At 47.4% G+C, this 22,494-nt stretch overlaps 1 protein-coding gene across 1 annotated transcript in view; it reads left to right on the top strand.

The window, feature by feature from the left end:
• The window catches only part of Scara5 (scavenger receptor class A, member 5), a 78,659-nt gene that overhangs the window by 16,158 nt on the left and 40,007 nt on the right, over positions 1-22,494 (top strand). Inside the window, exon 3 of the mRNA XM_013024224.1 lies at positions 936-1,064. Within this exon, the coding sequence (XP_012879678.1) occupies positions 936-1,064 (129 nt within the window). The remainder of the gene's footprint in view (positions 1-935; positions 1,065-22,494) is intronic.

Raw genomic sequence — 22,494 nt, 5'->3', positions numbered from 1 at the left:
TGCTGTTCTACCTAGGGAGAGAAGCCGAGGAACGGTATGTCATCGCCCAGGTTACCCTGTTCTCTGATCAACCCAAACGCAGGGCTGCATGTCAGTAATCACATCTGGCTTGTGAGCTTTTTATTGACCCTCTCCAGGGTTTTTTGTTTTTAACTAGTTGTCAACACTTAAAAAATATGGAGATGTCCGCTAGTCACTTGTAGCATGTGTCAAATATCCCTGGGTATAGCACCACCGCCTCCGTCCCTGGGCTGTAAACTTCTCTAGTGCAGCCACACTTGGCCAAAGCCACATGACACATTTTGCTCACTTTCATCCCCTTCTTGGCTGCTGCAGAAGGTTGAGTTGGCAAGCTCTGCCTTAAATTCTCCCTGTAGTCTCTGGGTCACCTGAGACAATGCCACTAAGTAAAGAAAATGTATTCGAGCCAGTTCCACGGTCTGCCTCAGTTGACTCCGGTGTGAGAACCCAAGCAACTGTCTGGTTTGTTCCTGAACAGAAAGGGCAAGAAGAGAGCTCAAAGCTGAACATTCTGGAATGGTGCTAGAAAGCTTCCCGTTAAGGAAGCTGCATTACAGATGTGCAGAAGGGATATGAGATTTTCTCCATGAACATCTGTGTGCATCTGGGAGAGAGGAGACCCAAAGAGAAAAACAGCTTAAAAGACACCTTTCAGGGCTGGGAAGCTGGCTCATGGTAGAGCACTTGTCTTGCATGCATGAGGCCCTGGGTTCGATTCCTCAGCACCACATAAGCAGAAAAAAAAGCCGGAAGTGGCGCTGTGGCTCAAGTGGTAGAGCGCTAGCCTTGAGCTGAAGAGCTGAGGGACAGTGCCCAGGCCCAGAGTTCAGGCCCCACAACCGGACCCCCCCCCAAAAAAAAAAGACACCTTTCAATCATCTTCTTTCCTTTCTCCCGTTCCCCTTACTGTCCAGGTCCGTGTCACAAACGGCGGGCGGGTAGCTGCTGTGCCCAGCTGGGTTCCTTGTCAGCCCTGAAGCATGCCGTGCTCGGCCTCTACCTGCTGGTCTTCCTGATTCTCGTGGGCATCTTCATCTTAGCAGGTAAGTGAGGCTCTTTTCTGTCTGGCTAAGAAAGGGAGACCTGGGACCTCTGTTCTTCATTTCTTTGGTCAGGAGACCAAACGCTGCCTTCGTCACCATGGAAACACAGAGGAAGAAGCTGGCTGGTATTTTGCACAAGGCCTGGGTCTCCCGGGACCACTGGGGTCTGGTAGGGTGAGTTTGTCCCAGTTCGGCCAGGCTCTACTCCATCATTTCTGCTTGTGGGATGGCCAGCACGGGCTGGATTTGGAGCACAGGCTCTAGTGGAGAACAACAGAGCTCATGGACATAAGGAACGGATTGAATGCGTCTGTTACCCTTGTGCGTAGCACCTACGGGCAGTCCTACCATGATGGAGACAGTGGAGCAGGGGCTGCGGTCTTCTCTCCCTGGCTCCTTTCCCATCTTTCTCACTGGAGAAAGTAGGGCAAAGGTATCCATTTACTCTCGTAAGAACTTACCTCATGCTGGCTTCACTCTAGAATTGGGGCACAGCTAAATAAGACCCAAGGGTTTTTCTCAAGGAGCTTCCAGTCTAGAGGCTGAGGCAGGGTCCTGCAGGTAGATTCTTGCCTCGAGGAGGAATTGAAGACACTCTGATGGTGGTGGTGGTTGGGTGATGGTGGTGGTTATGGTGATGTGACAGCACAGAGGAGCCGGTGCCGTCTGGAAGCGTGGCTGTTGCGTGGAGAAGGGTGAAGTTGCTGGAAATGAGGCTGCTGACTTGGAGCGCTGAGGGGAGGGTGCTTGGGTTAACTCTGGGGAAAGAATCTGGAGGTTCGGCCCTTATAGATGACCCTGCCCTGGAATCCTGGGGCAGACACCCAGGACCTCCCTACTTGCTCCACTCCCCATCAAGCGGGACCAGTCACCCGGGCATGGTAATGGGATTCTCAGGTTTCCACACGTGAGGCCTCTGGAGCAGTATCTGTCCCATCAATCAAGTGACCTGAGGAACAGCCAACAACAGCAACAACAAGAGAGTCATGATTGATCCCAGAGGCCAAAGGATGGTGTCCAGCAAGACCTCTCACAGGCCGAGGCAGCCAGGGGATGATGTGAACATGTTCTTGGGCTCCTCAGTGCGAGGTTGGGATCTGGGGTTTGTGGGTTTGGCTTCCAGGACCATAACAAATTTCTGGAATGCTTGGAAAGTGCTCCAGCCCGGCAGGAATGCCAGGCTATGGCGTTATAACCGCTCTGCAGAACAGGACTTGTCGGTGGCGGAAGGGGTTCTAGGGGAGAGTGACAAGGCCGGTAGAGGGTCTGGGCCAGGAGGCCGGAGGCCTGAGAGGCATTTTCCCTGGGGCACAGAAGACCAACAGGGGAGGGAAGGGCTGGCAAGTGGAAAAGGAGAGCCTGGGTGTGGAGGCAGGCCCAAGGGTAGACATTGTAACGACAGATTTCCACTCAGAACACTGCAGAGTTTCTAACCCTTGGCACCATCCCGCATGACAGAAAGGCTTTCCCCTGGCTTGTGTTTGCATAGGATTTATGATGACATTTTGGAAGCTTCAGAACAGAGGGTGGAACATGGTTTCTCAATCTCATGAAAATGTTGCCACGTTCCTTAGTTGTTCCAAGAGGAAACCTGGGCAGTGTTGTTGTGGAGTTTCTCTTATTTACCTTTCTTTCCCTCCCTCTCTTCTTCCCTCCCTCTCTCCCTCCCTTGCTTCCTTTCTCTAATCACTTTTGACCCTAGAAGTTTTGGGGTACCACGTGGCTTGTGTGGAATGAAAATTTGGAGTGTCTTAGAACTAATCTGAGGAAGCTCTGTCTCCTATCTTGATGTGTGGCCACTGCCATCTCCAAGGTTCTTGTCTGGAAAGTTATGTTTGGCCTCCAGGTGAGGTTATGTGGGGAGGGAGGCCCTGGAAGAGTGCGGTCAGCAATTGCCTTTCCCAGCGGAAGTGGAGTGTGGCACATGGGTGTACAGGTCCTTGACATGACTCTACCTGACCTTAGAGAGGTTTCTTCAGGTTAGCTGACTAAAAACCTCCCAAGAAGCTGCCTTCCCACAAATGTCAAGGTGACATGAGATGGGGGAGACGGTTCGGGATGAGCCATACCTTGCCTGGCCTTCTGTTGGGTTCTTGCGGTCGAGGTTTTCATTCTTGGCTTGCTGCTGCCCCTGGAGAATCATCCTGCACAACACGTCCATTGGAGCCACAAACTTCAAAACTTCTTTGTGAGCCCAAAGCTCACACACCTTATACCTAGATGACAAACTTATTTATGGCGTGCAATATTATATCTGGGACTGAACATCTAATTGGAGTATAAACTTATTCGTACTGTTTCTAGCATGACACAATTATACTCTCATTATTTCAAAATACTAGGAATGCTGCTATTCCCTCGTGGGAATTCTCATAAATCCTCATCCCGCACAAATATTCAAAATAAAAGGCCAATCCTGTATCTTTTGTTTTCCTGGCTTCCCCAATCAGATTAGTCTAGCCATTGCCCAAATGGGTCTCTCAATTAGACTTCCTGCTTACCATCTAAACATCCGCTTCTGACCAGCATCCTTCCAGGAACTGTTCTCTGATATTTCCACACCATTACTAGGGTCCATTCTGTCTGCTCACAGCCTCTGTCATCTCCAAGGAAGCTGCCACAGCCTTTCCTTCCACCTCCAATTTCCTCGTTTTCTTCTCCCATTAACACGTTTTGTTGAGTACCTAAGATGGGACTCATTGTGTTCCAGATTATTGCAGCGAACACAGACTGTGGGTCTAAGTTCATGAACAAGAGACTTGAGGTTGAGCAGCCAGGTGATCAGAAGGTCCTTGGTTAGCACTTTTGGCAGGATAATCTCAACAATGGAGCTAACGGGTTAGAGGGGACTCCTTACTCAGGGGCATCACTATGGTGACCAAGTATGGACATCAGGAATCACTCTTCCTGCCCTTTCCTGTGGCAGCGGGGAGACTCTCCTCGGGAACAAGTCTATGATGCAGGTGCCCGTTGAGGGACATTTTTTTGTACGTTATAAAAATGCCAAGGACACATGAGCAATCATTTCCTGCCCCTGTTGCCTAAGGAGGTGTGTGCATTCCTTGAGAAATGAGTTTATTTTTTACCTTGAGGAGGCTGTGGATCTAAAAAACCATTACCATCCCTTTCAAGGAGACAATGACACAAACGAGGGTCTCCCTGCTGCTCCGTGTGGGAATTCACCTGTAATGGAAGCGCAAACCAGTGGACCGATGCCGGGTCCACCTGTAATCTAACTGTACCAAGTGAAAAGCTGTGGAAGGTGTTCTTGTGGGAGCCTTGTTCTGGTTCTACTTAGTGCCACACTGCTTGCTCTTCCTCTATCCCATTTGCCTCTACTTCGTAGTGTCGTTTGTATATGCTGGTCAACTTCCCCAATCCCTTTTGGATAAGTAATTATAGCACTACCTGTTCTTTGGAGTGTACCTACACTGGCCCGGCAGTGTTCAGAGAGAATATTAACGTGGAGAGGATTGTGTAGCGCTTTACGCATGGATAGCTCTGGCCACTGGAGCAGCCAGCCTCCCACTCCTCTCCGCTGTGGTGGCGGCGGCTCAGCACCATGTCCTTCCTGTGCCAGCATTTCCTTATTTGAAAATGGAGGAGATGACGTCGGTGCCGGGTCACTGCGCAGTTCTGAGGCTTCAGTCAGTCGGGTAGCCGAGACACTGAGGGTTGCTGGTGGTTGCACTCTTACTTTCATGAGGGTCATTACTCTTTCCTTGGTTTTCCTTGCGGCCCATTGAGCTCGATGATGTAAACAGATTTTATCTCAGTTCATCTGCAAGTGCTCAGTAGTCTTGGGAACAATTCTTCGCTGCCTGGATATTAGAACACTCATTTGTAAAAATCGCAGGTTGGGCCAAATCTGTGTTTCTGTCTTTTATGCCACGGTTACAGACACCTTTTACATTACAACCAGGGCACTCTTGTAACTACACCCCAGAGAAGCCTTCCTCCTGTGCGCAGTGCTGATGGTTTCTCTACTACTCTGTAACTGTGGATGTTTTCAATGGTCACAGCCTGTCCATTTGTTTCATAACCCACTAATGGGACATTAGCCACAGTCTGCAAAACATCGGGCCAACATCTTATTTTTCTCTGTGTCTTTTGAGCATTCTAAGAGAATAGTTACATCCTGAATAGAATATTGGAGCCAGATACATGGGTTCAAATCCAGGCTGCAATGTTGAATGGGCCATTGTTGTTTTCTTGTGAGTGTGTGTGTGGCAGTTTTTAAAAATTATTCTCTTTATGTAAGGTACAAAGGAAGTTTCAATTCAGTGAATAAGGTTATGAGTACAATGCACCCCTTCCATCATTCCCTCCCATTCTTTCCCAACCCCACCCAAAACCTCAAGTTATGTAATTCGTTTTCACATCTGTACATCGAATATAATGACTAGTATTCACCTACCCATTCCTTTCTCCCAAATGACTCTATTGTAGTAATCCTAAAAATTTCTGTTTCCTTGATTATAAAATGATATTCCCTCTGTTAGATGGTTGTGAAGACTAAATTAATACAGGAAAACTGTTAGGGCTTGGAACATATAAGGAACGAACAAAGTATTAGATACTACTACTGATACAATGGGGAGGGGGTTGCATGGAGAAGAGCAAAGGACTAGATTTGCAAAGGGTTAGATGTGTACTTATTTAGCCTATGAACCCATGAATATGTCAGTAGAGAGAGCTGGGCTCCAACCTGATCCCAGTGACCAAGGGAACCCTTGAAGCTTCATCCGGGATCTCAGACCTGCCGTGACACTGTGCACGCGCCGAGGAGCAGGACGGCATTTCCAGCGCCGGGCTCTCTAGTGGGGAGAGCACTGGAGCCGGCTCCGTGATGCCAGCCCCGCCCTCGGCGCCAGGACACTCGGCCTTGGGAAGGGCCTCAAAGGACATCTTGTACAGCCTCCCGTCCAAGGCAAGGACTTCCCTCCCGACTGGCCAGGAAGACAAAGTTTTGTGCTGTTCCTGAAGAAGGCCGTGTGCCTTCTCATCCCCCTCGCTGTCCTTCATGGTGTTTCTAGCTTCTCTTTACGGTACAACTCCACCCAAGGTCACTGTAGAAACCCAGAGGGAGCAAGTCCATCTCCCCCATCCGCAGACTCTCATCAGCCCTGGCCTGGAGCCCTCTCTGTGTGGAGGTCTTGCTCTTCACCCTTGCCACATTACATGAAATTATTGGTTCATGTGCCTGCTGCCTCCTCCCAGTGAGCTCCAGGTCAGATGTAAAACAGATTTATAAACAGAACAGGAGATAAAACTGATATATAACAGATACAAAACAGATATATAAACAGAACGAGACCCCTCCTGGTATGGCCTGGCCAGGGAAGAGGGCTCTGGGTGGAGGCAAACTTAGCCTGGGCCCGCTGCGTGCTGCCTAAACTTGCATGGGCTTTGGTAGTGAAGACTCCTCATAATGCACACAGAGGTGGAATACTATGCAGCCCCTAACCATCGTGACATTCCCGACCCCAGCTCCGGTGCTCTTTCATAGGACCCCACATTGCCTAGTGAGCCCCCCCACCCCGCCACCATTCCAGGACAGCACAATTAGCTTTGTCAGTCCTGTTGTTGCTTTAACTTCAGTGCAGACGTTGTCAGTAAGCCCAGCAAAATGTCATCCCCTTGTTCCTGCCAAGTATTGCCGCCTGTTGCATCAATCTGACTCTGGATGCAGACATCCGTCACTTAGCAATCCCTGTCAGCCTTTGTGCCAGTTATGTTAGAGCTGATCTCCTAACCCAGTCTCCGTCCATCTCCTAACCCAGTCTCCATCCATCTCCTAACCCAGTCTCCGTCCATCTCCTAACCCAGTCTCCATCCATCTCCTAACCCAGTCTCCATCCATCTCCTAACCCAGTCTCCCTCCGTAGCCTGCTGCCACACCTGCAGTTCCCGGGGTGGGGTGGGAGAGTGGGGTGGTAGAGGTGGGAACATGACCAAGGGCCCTCTAGTCCATGCACACATCCATGCTCACGTGTGTGTGTGCATGTGTATGTGTGTGAATGCACATGCGTGCAAGGCTGTGTGTGGTTAACTCCAGGACCTGCACAGACTTTTCCTTAAACACGGGCCACACTCCCTGGAGAAGCCTGTGACCTGTGTGCATCCCCCCCGGCTCATGTGACCTGCGTGCATCCCCTCCCCCCCCCCCCCCCGGCTCAGCCTGGCTTCCACCTCACCAGAGCTCCACCAGCAGAAGGCGCCACGGAAAGCGGGGGGGGGGGGAGGCAGGACGGAGGGGCGGTAACACTTGCCCTCCCCATGTAGGCGGAGGCTGTGGCCTCCATCAAGGGGAGAAGCGTCGGTGGGACAGCTGGAACATTGGACAATGAGCCCCCTGCGTCTTCAGTCAAAGGCTTACTGAGCCATCTGGAAGACGGGCAGATCTCAGCTCTGTCCCATGGGAGACCAAGAGCCACTCCAACCCATACCTGTTCCTATGAATAAAGTTTTATTAACACACACCCACACACACTCATTGATGTTACCTATCAATAGTTGTTTTCACATTACAGTGGCAGAGTTAGTGGTGATAGGGACTCAGTAGCCCACAGAGCCTAAGATACTTACTAGCTGGCTATTGACAGAGATGGTTTGTCAACCCTCTGCTCACTGGTTAGCTCCCTGTCTCTAGATAGTTCTTCACCGTTTTCAAAGATTTTTCATGTATATTTTTGGCCTCTGATCCTTGTAGCATCTAAGGAATCTAGAGAGGAAAAAGCCCATTTTCTGGCTGAGGAAACTGAGTCTCAGAATTGCTGTGTCTGTGGCCTGTGGTCCCTCAGCCAGGAATCAGGTCGAGAGCGCGGCGAGCCCTGTGGTTTCTTCCCAGGCCTCGGGTCTGAGGCGGAGGGCGCCGCCTAGGGTGGCAGCATTATAGGAAAGGAGCTTTCCCAGTGAATGAACACCGGGCGGGGCTGGCAGTGGCACCTTGCTTGCTTTCCTCTGCCGCGTGGCCTCTTTCTTCCAGACTTCGCCATGGCACCTTTGAACCCCACTGCCCTGCTCTCTGCCCTTGTCTTCTGCTGAGGATGCCCAGGGTAGTTGATTAGATTTTACCACTCATGGGCGACTCTGGGATTGGAGCCGAGCCACTCACAAATTCTTGTTTCCATCCTGATGGGAAGAAGAAATAATAAACGCATGGGATTTCTCTGATGATCCTAAGAAGGAGCGTGCCTTGGCAGACTCTGCTCAAGCACTCAGAGCAACTTTCCCCCTCAAGTTCAGAACACAGCCTTACCGAAACATAGGAGCTAGGGGGAGGACACAGAGGAGGCCTTCTTGGAGTAATCTGAGAGAGGGGAGGGGGCTAGGGTTGCCCTTCCGACGTTCGCATCTCACCGCCGATGTGGCCCATCGCCATGGGGAAATCTCAGAAGAGAGCCAGGCCCAGGACTCGCTCCACTCAGGGGACGTAGGAGACTCTCACAGGTGCAAGCCACGTTTCTCTGCACTCAGCCATCGCTGGTAGAGAGACCCTACCAATAGCATTTGAGGGTTCCTTTCTTCCAAGTTTTCATTAGCAGTTCTTGTTCTTCTTCCAATTGCCATGCTGCCTGGGCTGAGATATAGTTGGGTTTGCATATCTTTCATGGCTAAGGGTGTTGAATATTTCTTCATATATTTGTACATCCTTTGCTTGAGGATTGTCTGTTTGGTTCATTTATCCATTTCTTGGGTGGATTGCTCTTTTTTTGGTGTTTAATTTTTTTGGGGGGGTCAGTCATGGGGCTTGAACTCTGAGCCCAAGCTCTGTCCCTCAGCTCTTCAGCTCAAGGCAAACACTCTACCACTTGAGCCACAGTGCCACTTCTGGTTTTCTGGTAGTTTATTGGAGATAAGAGTCTCACAAACTTTTCCTGCCTGGACTGGCTTTGAACCACGATCCTCAGATCTCAGCCTCCCGAGGAGCTAGGATTACAGGTGTGAGCCACTGGGACCTGGTTAATATTTTAGTTCTTTATAGATTCTAGCTAAGAAACCGCTGTCAGATGAAAAGTAGGCAAAGATTCTCTCTTATTCTGTAGGCCATGTCTTTACCCTGGGAACTATTCTCTTTGCTCTGGAGAAGTTGTTTTAATTTGATGCAGTTTTGTTTATTAAATATTTATTTAACTTATTCACTTGCTCTTTTTTGCTGGTACCAGAGTTTGAACTCAAAGAGGGCTCATACTTGCTCAGGCTTCTTGCTTGGCAGGTGTTCTACCATTTCAACCATACTTCCAGCCTGGCTTTTTGCTGTCACTTGGAGATGGAGTCGTGTGGGCTGTTCTGGATCTCAGCTTCCTGAAAAGCAAGTGAGCTCACAGGCCTTACCCGCTGGTGTCAGACCCACTCATCCATTCCTGCCGTGATTTCCTGAGCTATTGGAGTTCTATTCAGAAAGTTGTTACTCTATGCCAATATCTTCACGGGTCTTTTCCTCTCTAGTGGTTTAAGGATTTTGTATTACGGTCTTTGATCTATTTTGACTTGATTTTTTTCCCCTAGTTTGGGAGATTGGAGAATAAGTCTCTCTCTTGTACCTGTTGATGTCCGGTTTTCCTCACACTATTGAAGAACTTGTTTTTTCTCGAACGTGATTCTGGAGGATCAGGTGGCTGTAATTATGTGATTTGGGCTTATTTTTGGACCTACTATTTTAGTCCATTGGTCTCTGTGTCTGCTTTGGTACCATGCTGTTTTTGCTACTATGGCTCTGTAGTATAATTTGACATCAGGTATTGGAGTACCTATAGTGGTTTTTTTTTTTTTAAATCAGATCTGGGATCCTTTTATGTATCCATATGAATTGTATATTTTTTGTTCTGTTTCTACACAGACATATCAAATAAGCATGAGGTAACATAGGAGAGTGTTTACAACTTAGGTTAAGAGAAAAGAGAACCCTGTGTATACACTGAGGGTTGTTATGCCAACATGTATACAAACGACAAGGGGTGGCCGGGAACTGGGAGAAATGAAAACCACAGTGTGTAAGTGGGTGTGGGTGGATGGACGAGGCTGGCTGGGATGCATTTTTCTCTTTCAATTTCCTCTACTGTTGTTGGAGCTGTTAATGAAGTTACCCATTTAAAAAGCCGCAGGAATCCTTCTCTAACCCTGAGAATATGGATGCCTAGCGAGGTTCACTGCTCTGGTGAACAGGGCCCCAGCAGGCCCCCAACTGGGCAGGAAGGCCTCGGCTAGGCTAATGCTCAGCTCGGGGTTTGGGGGAGGGAGGATCAGAGGGCTGAAGCACGCTCGGGCCTGTGTCCTGCGCCTGTCGGCTTTGGATCCCAGGCAGAGCCTGCAGCTCCTCACCACCTGGCCCTTACGTGGTCTCCTTCTCCATCCCGTGTCTGCCTGTTTGTCGCTGGTCCTGGCTGTGCCCTCCGGGCACGTTGTCTTCCTGTGGCTAGGACAGTGGCTCTTTTCTCCCCAGCCTTCCTGTCTGTGGCGCCTGCCACTCTCACTGCCGGGCTATGGTGCGGTCCTACCTGTGCTTCCCATCCCATGCGTCACCTGATCTTCCACAAACTCTGAGCCAGTGTCCTCATTCCCACCGACAGGTGACAAGACTGAGACTCAGTGAGGGACACCCTTCTCACAGGAGATAATACGAAGGTGCTAACACATTTAAAGGGCACTCTGGGCCTGGGCCTGTCACCACCCTTCCAGCCTCTTGGTAGAGGGTAGACAGGGAAACTGAGGCACCTGGAACAGAGGAGCATGCGGAACACTTCCCCACAGGAATCTAGTCCCACGCCAGTTCTCTGTTCCAATCCTTTGGTCTCAGCTCACGCAGCCTGGCATGTGGGATTTTTACGAGGTCTGTTTTACGGCACAAGCACATATGACCGATGACGGGGCTGTGGTATCCCACTGCAAAGATCAAATAAAACATATGATCTCCCAGCGGCGGTGGCGGATTTTTAAATGTCCTTGATAAACTAGGTGGGCGGAACATTCCCATTTCCTCCCATAGGCAGCCCTGGCTTTCCCTTTGACTAGGCGCGAGGGGCTGGAATAAGGTTCTTCTCACTCTTGGAACGGGTCCCGTAGCTGGAGCGGTCTGCTCTCAGCTGTTTGTTTTTCTTCCTAGCAGAGAATCTTGGGAATGGTACCCACCAAACCCCGTGGGTACAGCCACGAGGAGCCCTGTGGCCCCTGGCCATATATGCCCCTCCCACATGGGGCCCGGCCAGTGCCTTTCTTCCTACTGGGCAGAGGCTAGCCCCGCATTCTGGACATACCTATAGAGCAGACCCAGCCAGTCTCCTTCTCCTGCCTCCCTGAGGGGGAGAAGATGGAGGCAGGAGAAAGGAGCCGCTGGCCCCCAGGCTCGAGGCCAGGCTCTGAAACTTCAGCTGAGCCGAGGCTTCGCCCGAGGCCCTCCCAAGTCAGCCCATCCATCCTGCGGGCTTGGGTGGGACGGGCTGAGGCTGAGTAATTTCTTGCCTGGAGTGCTTGTTGTTTGGATCCAAACAGACCCTCCTCTGAGTTGCCACCCTCACCCTTGGGGGTGGCGAATTCTGAGACCCAGCCAGAGGCTTAGTCTGTCTTTCCACCCCTACCCCACACAGCACCCCCTCTTAAATTACCCTGTGGGATGGTTTTTATTGTGGGAAAATACACAATATAAAATTTACCATCTTGACCATTTTAAAGGGTAGGGTTTAGTGGTGTTAAGTACATTCACATGGGTGTGTAGTCCTCTCTGTCGCCCATCTCTCAAACTCCCCCATCTTCATGGCCTCCCTCCATGCCCTGAAACCCCCCCTGGACTTCCTGTGCCTTTGAGAAATTGGAATATGCTAGGTACCGCACAGAAGAGGAATCACATAGCCATTGTCCTTTTGGGACTGTAGATTTCACTTGGTCCAATGTCTTCAAGGTTCACTTCTGCTTAGCCACATGCTGTTCCTCCCTTCCTCTGTCACGGGTGGCTGGTATCTTCTGTTTACTGGGAATGCTTAATACTGCCGTGAGCCCGGGTGTACAATGATCTGTTTGTGTCTCCACGATCCAGAATTGCTTGTCCTTTTCATCTTTAAGCCAGATTGCATTTCAAAGTCCAAGAAGACGTTATGGCTGCCCGAGACCTCTGTCTTCAAACAGAGGAGGTTGAAGGAAGACAAAGGAGAAAACCCAACGCTATAAGGATAATGGATTTTAATTCTCCTACAGGGTCTCAGAAGCCGTTCAAGTTGAGATGGGGCAATCAGGGAATATTGTTGGAAACTCAGATTCCAGCCCAGCAGAAAGTTGGGCATCCACTTACTGGGCTGAAGACGGTTAAAGGGCCTCCTCAGATTCTCTCTGGCCTGGGCACACACAAGTGTCAACCAACCCTGCCCAGGCTTCAGATAGACCTATGTTTGCTGTGTCTGTCTGTGTTGTCTGCTATGGCCTTTATTAGTCTGGTGGCTCAAACAATAAGCACAATTGTCTCAAGGTTCTGGAGACTGGAAGTCCCAGCCAGCGCTCAGCAGGGCTGGCTTCCGTGAGGGCTCTCTCTCCCTGCCCTGCAGATGGCCTTCCTCCTGTGTCTCCTTTTCTTAAAGGACACTGCTCAGGTTCCTAATTCACAGCCTCATTTTACCTTTATCACTTCTTCGAAGGCCTTATCTTCAAACCAAATATGGCTTACCTTGTGAGGTTTCTGGGTTTGGGACTTTGACATAGGAATTTTAGAGAGACACAAATCAGCCTATGTTCATTTCCTCCTTTAGTTAAGGGATTATTTCAGATTGTTTTATATTACCTAGACATACAAGACTATCAAGTACATTAAAAGGAATGAGGCATGATTCCATAGCTCTAAAATCAGTTAAAGCCAATAATGCTAGGGGTGTGTGTGTGTGTGTGTGTGTGTGTGTGTGTGTGTGTGCGCGCGCGCATGCATGCGCATGCCAGTACTCAGGCTTGAAATCTGGGCCTGGGCACTGTTCCTGAACTCTTTTGCTCAAGGCTTGTATTCTACCACTTGAGGCACAGCTCCACTTCCAGCTGTGTTAATTGGAGACAAAGAGTCTCATAGACTTTCCTGGCTTTGAAAATTGATCCTCAAATCTCAGCTTCCTAAGTAGCAAGCATTACAGATAGGAGCCACAACCCTGGCAGTTGCTCCTTTCTAACCCTTATGTTTGTTTTTATTCTTCATGCATGTGTGAATGAGTTTGCTTACGATTATGCATTTCCCATGTTGTTACCTTCAGTTATTATTGTGAGTGAGGATTCCAGTGAAGACTGCCGAGTGGATGTGCTGCGGTTTCTGATTCTTAATTCCTCATGCATGACTTCTCCAGGTTTCAAGTGCCACAAATAAATAGTACAACGAGTTTCTTTGCACTATAAATTTCCCTTTCTTTTGGATTCTTCCTTGGGGTGAATTCCCATGAGTGAGATTCTTTCACAAAGGATGCAAACGTTTTTACGGCTCTTCATACATTGTGCCAAGATTGCTTTTCCAGAAGAATTTTGCACAGTCATCAGCAATGTGTAAACACACTGGTCTTTTCTGGAGTCTAGCCAGCATGATGCAGCATTGCTCCACTACTTTTAAAGACAGTTTCCTTTTGTACTTTGGTGTTCGCTTGTTCATGAGCTGAAGTTTTTCAGTTGATTATTAATTATGACATCTCTTGAGGGAACTGGTCACGTAAGCCTTTTTGCTATAGAAGGTCAATTCAGATGTGTGTGTGTGTGTGTGTGTGTGTGTGTGTGTGTGTGTGCCCATACTGAGCTTTTACCTTTAAGTCTCGCATTCTATCACTCAAGTCATACCTTTCCTCCCAGCTTTTTGCTGGCTAATTGGAGATAAGTCTCATGAAGTTTTCTGCTGGGATCTCTCTAATCTACAATCTCAGATCTCAGCCTCCTAAGTCGCTAGGTCTACAGGCATGAGCCACCAGTGCCAGACTAGGCCATGTATTTATTACTCACCCTGGGGTGCCAAGGGATGACAGAGGAAGGCCTGGTTTTTGCCTTTCCTAAAGATGTTAACATTTGCATTGTACTTGTCATTTATTTTTTGTGCCCAATTCACTGCTTTGTACACTGAACATCTCAATAAATTTTTATTATACATAGTTCAATCCCAGATGACATGTTTATCTTCTCTGTGGTTCTCAGAGACCTACATTGCATTCCAAGGAATGTAGAATCAGAATCCAGTATGATTCTGAAACCCTAGAGAGAGAATGCAGACTGATCATTCAATATCAACAAACACCAAGTTGTGCTCTAGAGAAATGGGAAAGATATGACTGTAATTTGCAACACTTTAACTAGACACATGATATTTGTACTTACTTATGGGACATAGTGTGAAATTTCAATTCCTGTTCAACAGTAATTTTTTAAAGTGAGGTTTAGGGTTTGGCATTGGCATCAGGCTCAGTATGAGTAAGTATGCAGCACAGCTGCCCACCTGCTGCTGTTGTGCTCAGAGAATAAGGAAGGGGCATCCTGTTCAGCTCCATGAGGGCTTGGGGGCCAGACATTTGCTTAGTGTTTACCTTCTTTTTCCAGGTTATTTATTTATTTTTGTGTCAGTCTAGATGGAGTCCACACGAAATGGATATTCTTGGTACAGCAGTTAGAGTCATTTCTAAGAATAAGAGGACAAAGCAGGTGTGGGTGATAAGAAGCATAAAGAAAGTACGGGGTGGGGACTTGCCCATCCTGCCATTACCCACTCAAAGCAGTCCAGCCCCAGGCACCACCTCAGAACACGGGGTAGGACCCTGTGAACACATCTCTTCCTTGTCACACAGCCCAGGAGCTAGAATAGGGGAGCAGCTGCTCAGGGATCCTCACTGATGCGTCTAGGAGGAGATGAACTCACCTGGAGGCCTGGTGCCTCTGTACCTGGTCTGAATCCAGGGGCAGCAGTGATTCAGGTGTAACCAGAGCACCGCCACTGGGGAAGGTCAAAGTCTCAGGATCCACCTGCACAGCAAGGACAGAGCAACCTCCTTCACGGTCAGAAAACACCTAGGCTCCATGGAAGTGACTGGAAGGAGGAGAGCATGTTCTAGACCTCAGTGGATAGTACCACGGGGGAACAAGGGTTCAGGATGAGCAGTCAGGTTGGAAAGGGTGAGTGGCTGTGTGTTCCTGTTAAACAAAGATGTGGACTCACGAGAGTCTGTGTGAAGGGCTCAGTCATTGGCTGGTGGTGGGAAAACCATTTCTTTTTACAGTCTCAGTTTTGCATCTGTACAAATGATGAGGATTAAGCACTGGTCAAGAGTTAAAATGAGATGTTCATGACAGTGCTTTGCAAAATATAAAGCTCTGGGCCTTCATTTGATGTTCCAATATGAATAATAATGTCAATGAGTCTAATGATCAGTGGAGAGGCATCAAAGTAGAGCATGTGCATATGATGGGGAAGAAGAAGAGGAGGAGGAGGAGGAGGAGGAGGAGGAAGAGGGAGAGGAGGAGGAGGAGGAAGAGAAAGAGAAAGAGAAAGAGGAAGAGGAAGAGGAAGAGGAAGATCTTAGATTTGAAGAATGCAGAGCCTTCCTTCTACAAAATTGATTTCCTGAAGTGAAATCAAATCTGCATAAAACTCAGACCACAGTGCCTGGACAAAAGTAAGCACTCAAAGTTTATAAGAATGAGCTTGAGCTTGAGTTCTTATATACTTCCTTCCAAGGCAGACATTATTAATTCCATTTTTAGACAGAGAGGGAGAGACTCAGAAAGACAAAGTCCCCTTGTAATGAGTTGATGGTGACCAGAACTTGAACCTAGGCCTTTATAGTCTAAGCTAGAACTTTCTTCCTTTCTAGTTTAACTGTTTCTAAAAACCCATCCAGTTCTTAGAGTCTATGAAATTCTACAATCTGCTTCCTCACTTCACACAGCCCCCTGAACTTCACACAAAGCTGCCAGCTTTTGAAAAATTGTAAACATGAGTTGCATGCTGTGATTTTTTTTATTATGAGATGTTACACGTTGTCATCAAAGCTTTTCTCTTTTTAGAAAGTTTCTGACTCTATCTAAATACAATACTTTGATTGATGATTGTCCTTGGCACAATTTTATGTTACTCTTTCTCAATACTAAATATTTTTTATAATACTGGAGTTATCCAACCAACTAATAATGCAAAAATACTCTGGGGACCAATCAATCCTCCCAAGTAACTCATTCTCTCAGTCTTAATGTTTTTAATTGGAAAACTGCTTTATTTGGGTAGAGATGCTTTTTGTATTATTGTTAGTGATGATTCACATGGACGCATGAGCAGCTGGGTGAGTGGATGGATGGGTAGATGCATGAGTGGATTCATGGATGGATAGGTGGATGGATGGACAGGTACATGGGTGCATAGGTAGATGAGTGGGTAGATTCCTAGATGGATGAGTGAGTAGGTAAGGGTTGATGGATGGATGGATGGATGGGTAGATGAGTGAGTAATGGAACAATGGGTAGATGAATGGTGGATTCCTACCTGGATAGGTGAGTGGGTAGGGGGATGAGTGGGTAGATAGATAGTAAGTGATGGGACTTAATTCTAGTTTCCTTGACAACAGTGTGATATACGAGAAAGAGATATAAACTAGGTTTCAAGAACTGTGACTACAGTTTTCAAGGCTGTAACTACAGCCTTGGTTCTGCCACCAATAATCTAGATGGTCTGGACATTTTATATCTCCTTTTCTAGTCTGTTTCTTCATCTGGAAGTAAGAAGTAAATAAATATTACTCTCACTTTTTTTTTTTTTTGGGTCGGTCTTGGGTCGTGAACTCTGGGCATGGGTGCTGTCCCTCAGCTCTTCAGCTCTAGGCTAGGGCTCTACCACTTGAGCCACAGCGCCACTTCCGGCTTTCTGAGTGGTTTATTGGAGATAAGAGTTTCTTGAACATTCCTGCCCGGGCTGTCTTTGAATTGTGATCCTCAGATCTCAGCCTCCTGAGTAGGCTAGGATTATAGGCGTGAGCCACTGGCACCCAGCTAATCTCACTTTTTTAAACCCAAAGTATGATTTTACTGTCTTGTGAGTCCACTTTTGGAGAAATTTGATTCCCAAACCTCATGTTTTGAGAAGAAACTTAATAAATGTCTGGATTCCTGGCAAATCTGGCCTAGATTCCTCACATGCTTATTAGTGAGAAGAATTTTCAACCTCCTTAAAATACTTTATGACAGACTCAACAAGTGAAGAAAGATGGATCTGAGAAAACCTGCCAACATCACCCCAATCCAAATTGTGTGGAAGCTCTGGGAGAGAGATGTTGAGCTGCTTGAAAACAAGTACTTATAGAACAACTTGTCCAGAGAGAAAGAGACAGAGACACACGCTGGCTACCCTTGCTGGTTCCAGGATTCTAGTCTCCACAGGACGGGGGGCCAGGAGGCAGCCTAGAGACGCCAGAAGAACTTCACCAGCCTTCCTGAGAGAGCCAGAGATGGACCTGTATGTGGGGACGGGGATGTGGAACGAAACAAGACACAGAATCTGGGCTTAAATTCTGCCCTTGCCATCCACAAGCCGTGGCATCCTGAACACATTACCAATCTCGCTAAGCCACATTGTAACTCTGCAAAAATGTACAATGATCTCAGCAAATCACATGAGATAAAAGACAAACAGGCCCCGCCCTCTAGCTGCACGGAATAGACTCACATGGCTATTAGTTTCCTTTCTTCTTTCTTCCAGTCAGTCCTGGGAACCAACAGGGTTCTTCTGTGTAGGACTCCGTTTCCTTAGTTGTAAAATAGTGAGGGTTGTCCAAGTGACCAGCTTTCAGGTCTGATTTTGCCATCATTTGGTTTGGTCCCTGAGAAGACCTGCAGCATACAGTTGGTGGCTAACAAGGTAAGGATGAGGGGCCCTATCAGGGGCCATGGGAAAAGCTAAAGTGGGAGCCAGATCTCCCCCCTGACAGGCCACCTGTAGAGGCAGTTTAGAACTACCTGTGGCTCATCTCCTCTGCATCTACACACCGGCCTTTCTTGAGGCATGGAAAAGAAATACGATGCCTGAAGAGCATAAAAAGTCCCTGTTTATCACATTTAATTTCACGTTTACAACAAGTGGAATTGATTCTGGCCAGCAGATCCCAATCCTCATTTCCCAACAATATTTATTAGTGAAGACTGCTATAAAAATGAAGAAATCTGAGCATGTATCAGCTGATATATAGACTCCCAAGTGCCTAGCTTAGTGCCTGGAAATCAGTTTAAGTGCTGAATAAATGAAATTTCCTCCTTGGATTAATTATTCAGGGCCTAATTATTACATAAACACTGTATGTACTAAATGTGGAAATGGCACCATGTTTTTGCTTAATAAAGTGCCACCCACTAATTTGTGTTTTAAGAATATGCTCACAATCAATGCTAGCTCAGTGATGAAATGGAATTCAAGAAGGGAGGAACAGTTTTATGATGGGTGGGCACTCCATTTATATTTTGAAAGGCTATATATTAAGTGAAACCCAGCAAGTTAGGATTTTATTTCTCCCTTTACTTTAGAAATGGAATGTAAACTTCTGGACATGAATTCCAACTTTGGACTCAAGAAAAACACTCAGACTCACCATCTCTCTTGATATATTACTTCATCACAGGTCGGGGCTTGGTTTTATACTGCATTAATGGAAACGTTTGCTTAAGTGCAAACAAACGTATATGGGAATGTCAGTGAGCAACTACCATAGGACCGACCCTTTTTCTCTAAATGTGTGTCTCTTTTCCATGCAGGCTGGAGAATAAGCCCTGAATTTGTCTGGAAAGGTTTTAATTTCTTTATAGCTATAGAACTAACTAGAAGAAAGTATCAATAACCCCCATGTATGGAAAAGATGTACAGAGAAGATACCTTACAAGGAGATTTTTTTTAATGTGTTCCAATCACATTGCATTGAATGTAACCTCTTCATGTGTACAGGCCAGTAGTGTTAACTATATTTGCACTGTTGTGCTCACTAGGAAATTTACATTTCTAAATTGAAAAATCAGATCCCACAAGGAAATGCGTGTCCAAGGTCAGCAGCAGTGATTTGAAGGTGAGCTGGTCCTGGTAGCACCAGGCAGCCTGGCCCCCGTGGAGCTCTGGCTGCCCTGTAGCCTTTTCTCCGTTGGATGGGCCCATCTGCCTCATGGTCTGACTATGACTGGAAGATGGACAGCACCTTTGCTGTGAGTCCCAACTCCTTTCCAGCTAGTCTCTAATAGGAATAGCCATTAACCACTTTATTTGGGGCTGCATTTTGTTTACCTTCTAGTCACTTATTGACGTCTTAACTTCTTAACTTCCGTTAAGACGTTATGTCAGAATGTGATGAATTGCTAGCTCAGAGATGGGTCTTTAAAGAATTAGATTGAAATGAGGCTATTAAAATGACTGGTGTCCTAAGAAGAGGGAGCTTAGACAGACAGATAGACAGACACCAGGGACCCATGTGCACAGAGAGAAAACTATGTGAGCACAACACAAAGAAGGCAGCCATCTTTGACCTCTAAACAGAAGCCTCGGAAGAGACAGTATAATGACCCCTTGTCTTCTGTCTTCGAACCTCTAGAACTGTGAGAAACTAATGTCTGCTGCAGAAACTACTCAGCCCACAGTATCACTGCTGTGGGGAGGGGTATCTGATCAAACCAATACTATGTATTTGGTGGTGGTGGTGGTGGTGGTGGTGGTGGGGTGTGTGTGTGTGTGTGTGTGTGTGTGTGTGTGTGTGTGTTGGTCAACTTTCGGCCATGGTGAGAAAATATCTGAGATCACTTATAAGGCAGAAAGAGTTATCTGGGCTCATGGTTTCGAGATTTTCATCCCTGGTTATTTGGTTCCATCACTCTGCACCTGTGGTGAAGCAGAACGTAGTAGAAGCTCTACCAGAGCCAAGCTGCTCACCTCCTGGCAGCTAAAAGCAAAAGGGGAAAGGAAGGGATTGGGGTCCCAACATTCATTCCCTTCAAGGACTCCTCCCCCCAATGACTTAACTTCCTTCTCCTAGAGCCCAACTCCTAAAGATTCCACCATTTCCAATAGTATAGGGGCTAGGGAACCATGCTTTTAACATAAGCCTTTGAGAGGCATTCCAAAACTACAGCACTGGGGTTCAGATTGTTGTTGTTTTGTTTTTTCTCCCCAGGATCATACCCTCTTCACTTGTTTCTCTTCCTCAAATTCTTGTTCCTTTCCAGTATATTCTCCATACTGCTGACATACGCATCTTATGAAAACAATAAAAGAATTCTCTCATACTACTAAGAATGTCCACTAATTACACTACCAGTACTCAACTTCTTTAGATCATCTTAATGCTAGACTTTGTGGTTTCTTGTTCCCAATGGATTTCATAAAACATAAGCATTTTGAAACAAAGTTATGGGTAACTTCTTTCCTTCCTTCCTTTGTTTGTTTCTTTCTTTTTTCCCTCCCTCCCTCCCTTCCTTTTTTCCTTCCTTCTTTGTTCTTTCTCTCTTCCTTTCTTTCTTTTGTTCGTTCTTTCTCCATTTCTTTCTCTTTCTTTCCCTCCCTCCCTCCCTCCCTCCTTCCCTTCCTTCCTTTTCTTTTTTTTTGCACCAGTCCTATGGCTTGAACTCATGGTCCTGGCACTGTCCCTGAACTTTTGTGGCCAGGGCTAGCACTCTACCAATTTGAGCTACAGCTCCACTTCTAGTTTTCTGGTGGTTAACTGGAGATAAGAGTCTCCTAGACTTTTCTGCCTAGACTGGCTTTAAGCCAAGATCCTCAGATCTCAGCCTCCTGAATAGCTAGGATTGCAGACATGAGCCATGTGTACCAAGCTAACTTCTTTCTTTTGATATAGTTTCTTTCCCTACCCCCCTCACAAACCATGTGATGAAGAACTTGTCCCTCTGCTGCTTACAGCCCCCAGTGGCACTGCTGTCTTCATTCAGGGCCTTGAACTTGATAGGCAGGCACATACTATTTGAGCCACAGCCTCACCCAGAGAACTTATATTTTAAACTGTTCTGTATTCACCAGCAGTCAGATCTGTATAGTGTGTGAGTCCCTCACATCCATGGATGACATATTTAATGCATGCAGGAACAAATGGGTAGCCTAGATTCAGACCTACTTGTGGTCTTATGGAGCAATGGGGAGTCAGGATGTAAAAATGTCAAAAGACAAGAGGAAGATGCACAGGAGGCTGCCAGTTAGTGCCTGGGGAGGCAGGCATGTGTCCCGTCCCTGCCTGGGATTTCTGTGGAATCAGGGTCTGCCACAGGGCCTTAGTGGCCGACTGTGAGAAGCGACCTCAAGAAGCAGGAGTGGGCACTTGGGGTGCTGAAATCAGGAAGGAGCTAAACCAAGGCAAGGATATGGCCTTTTAGTTGGTCTTCACTGCAGCCTCCTTCACCTCAGCAAAGAAGCTGATTGTAAAATCCACAGTCTGTTTTGGGAGGGCATCATTCTCCAAGTCCTGCCTCCACTGCTCAGGATTCTCCAAGGGGTTAGTCGTGATGGATGGATTTACTGGGCACCAAAGCAAGAGATCAGGAATAAAGCTGGAGAGCACTGCTCCCAGGCAGCACCTACCAAGACTCTGTAGCTGCAGCCCTGGCTAGAACAAAAGATGATCTGAGAACATGCTAGGCACAGTCCAAGACCTGTCAAAGCAGCCCTTCTAGTCCAAGTCTGTTTTTTTCCAGGAAGAGATGAGTCTTTTCTATCTCATGACACTCCATTTTCAGTCACTTGCCTGCACATTTGATAACTATTCACTGGTCACCTGTGAGGTCCAGGGTTCTGTGTCAGACATGCTCTTGGTCTAAATGTTTGTTTTGAAATGTCACTTTGCTATCTGACCATACATGCTCTGTCAAAAAACTCGGTTCCTTAGCACTACTGGAGGTAATTTCAGACAGTGGAGCCCCCAATATGGGAATTCAGGACTCAGCTCAATAGGAGGCTTGTGATTCATAATTCATCTTGGATCCCATTTTCACAGTAATCGGCAACAAGTTATCAGAAAGTTTCCGTGCTTGGACCACTGATAGGCAACTGTCTTTCGAGGACACAGAGTATCCAGTCCTGTCTCTGGGGAGAAGGCTAAACACATTGGTGTGGTTGTCTCCCTTTGAAGTTCTGAGTGGCCATCCTAATACGGTGTCTGTGATGCCAGCTGGCGGCCACCCAGTGTGCATGCAGGGCGTCCTCTGGCTCACAATGTGTTCTCACCAGTGTGCCAAGGACAGACTCTATTTGGAGACAATGGGTACCTGGGATGTGGCCAAACCACCACCCACCAGTGGGGGAGACATCCCTATCCTTTGCTCGTGTGTTGGGCCTAGATTTGGCCATCTTCGTTGCTTACTGAGAGAGCCTCACCAGTCTCTGGATGGACAAAGGTCAGCCCAGGTGGGCAGACAGGGTGCCATATTGACACGTGGCTTCTGGACAGACAGCAAGGGGGTGTGCAGATTCCACTGC

Source organism: Dipodomys ordii, unplaced genomic scaffold, assembly GCF_000151885.1.
Source record: "Dipodomys ordii isolate 6190 unplaced genomic scaffold, Dord_2.0 Scaffold74, whole genome shotgun sequence".
Lineage (NCBI taxonomy): Eukaryota > Metazoa > Chordata > Mammalia > Rodentia > Heteromyidae > Dipodomys > Dipodomys ordii.
Note: the sequence above shows the minus strand (reverse complement) of the source record. Positions and strands in the feature narration are given on the sequence as shown.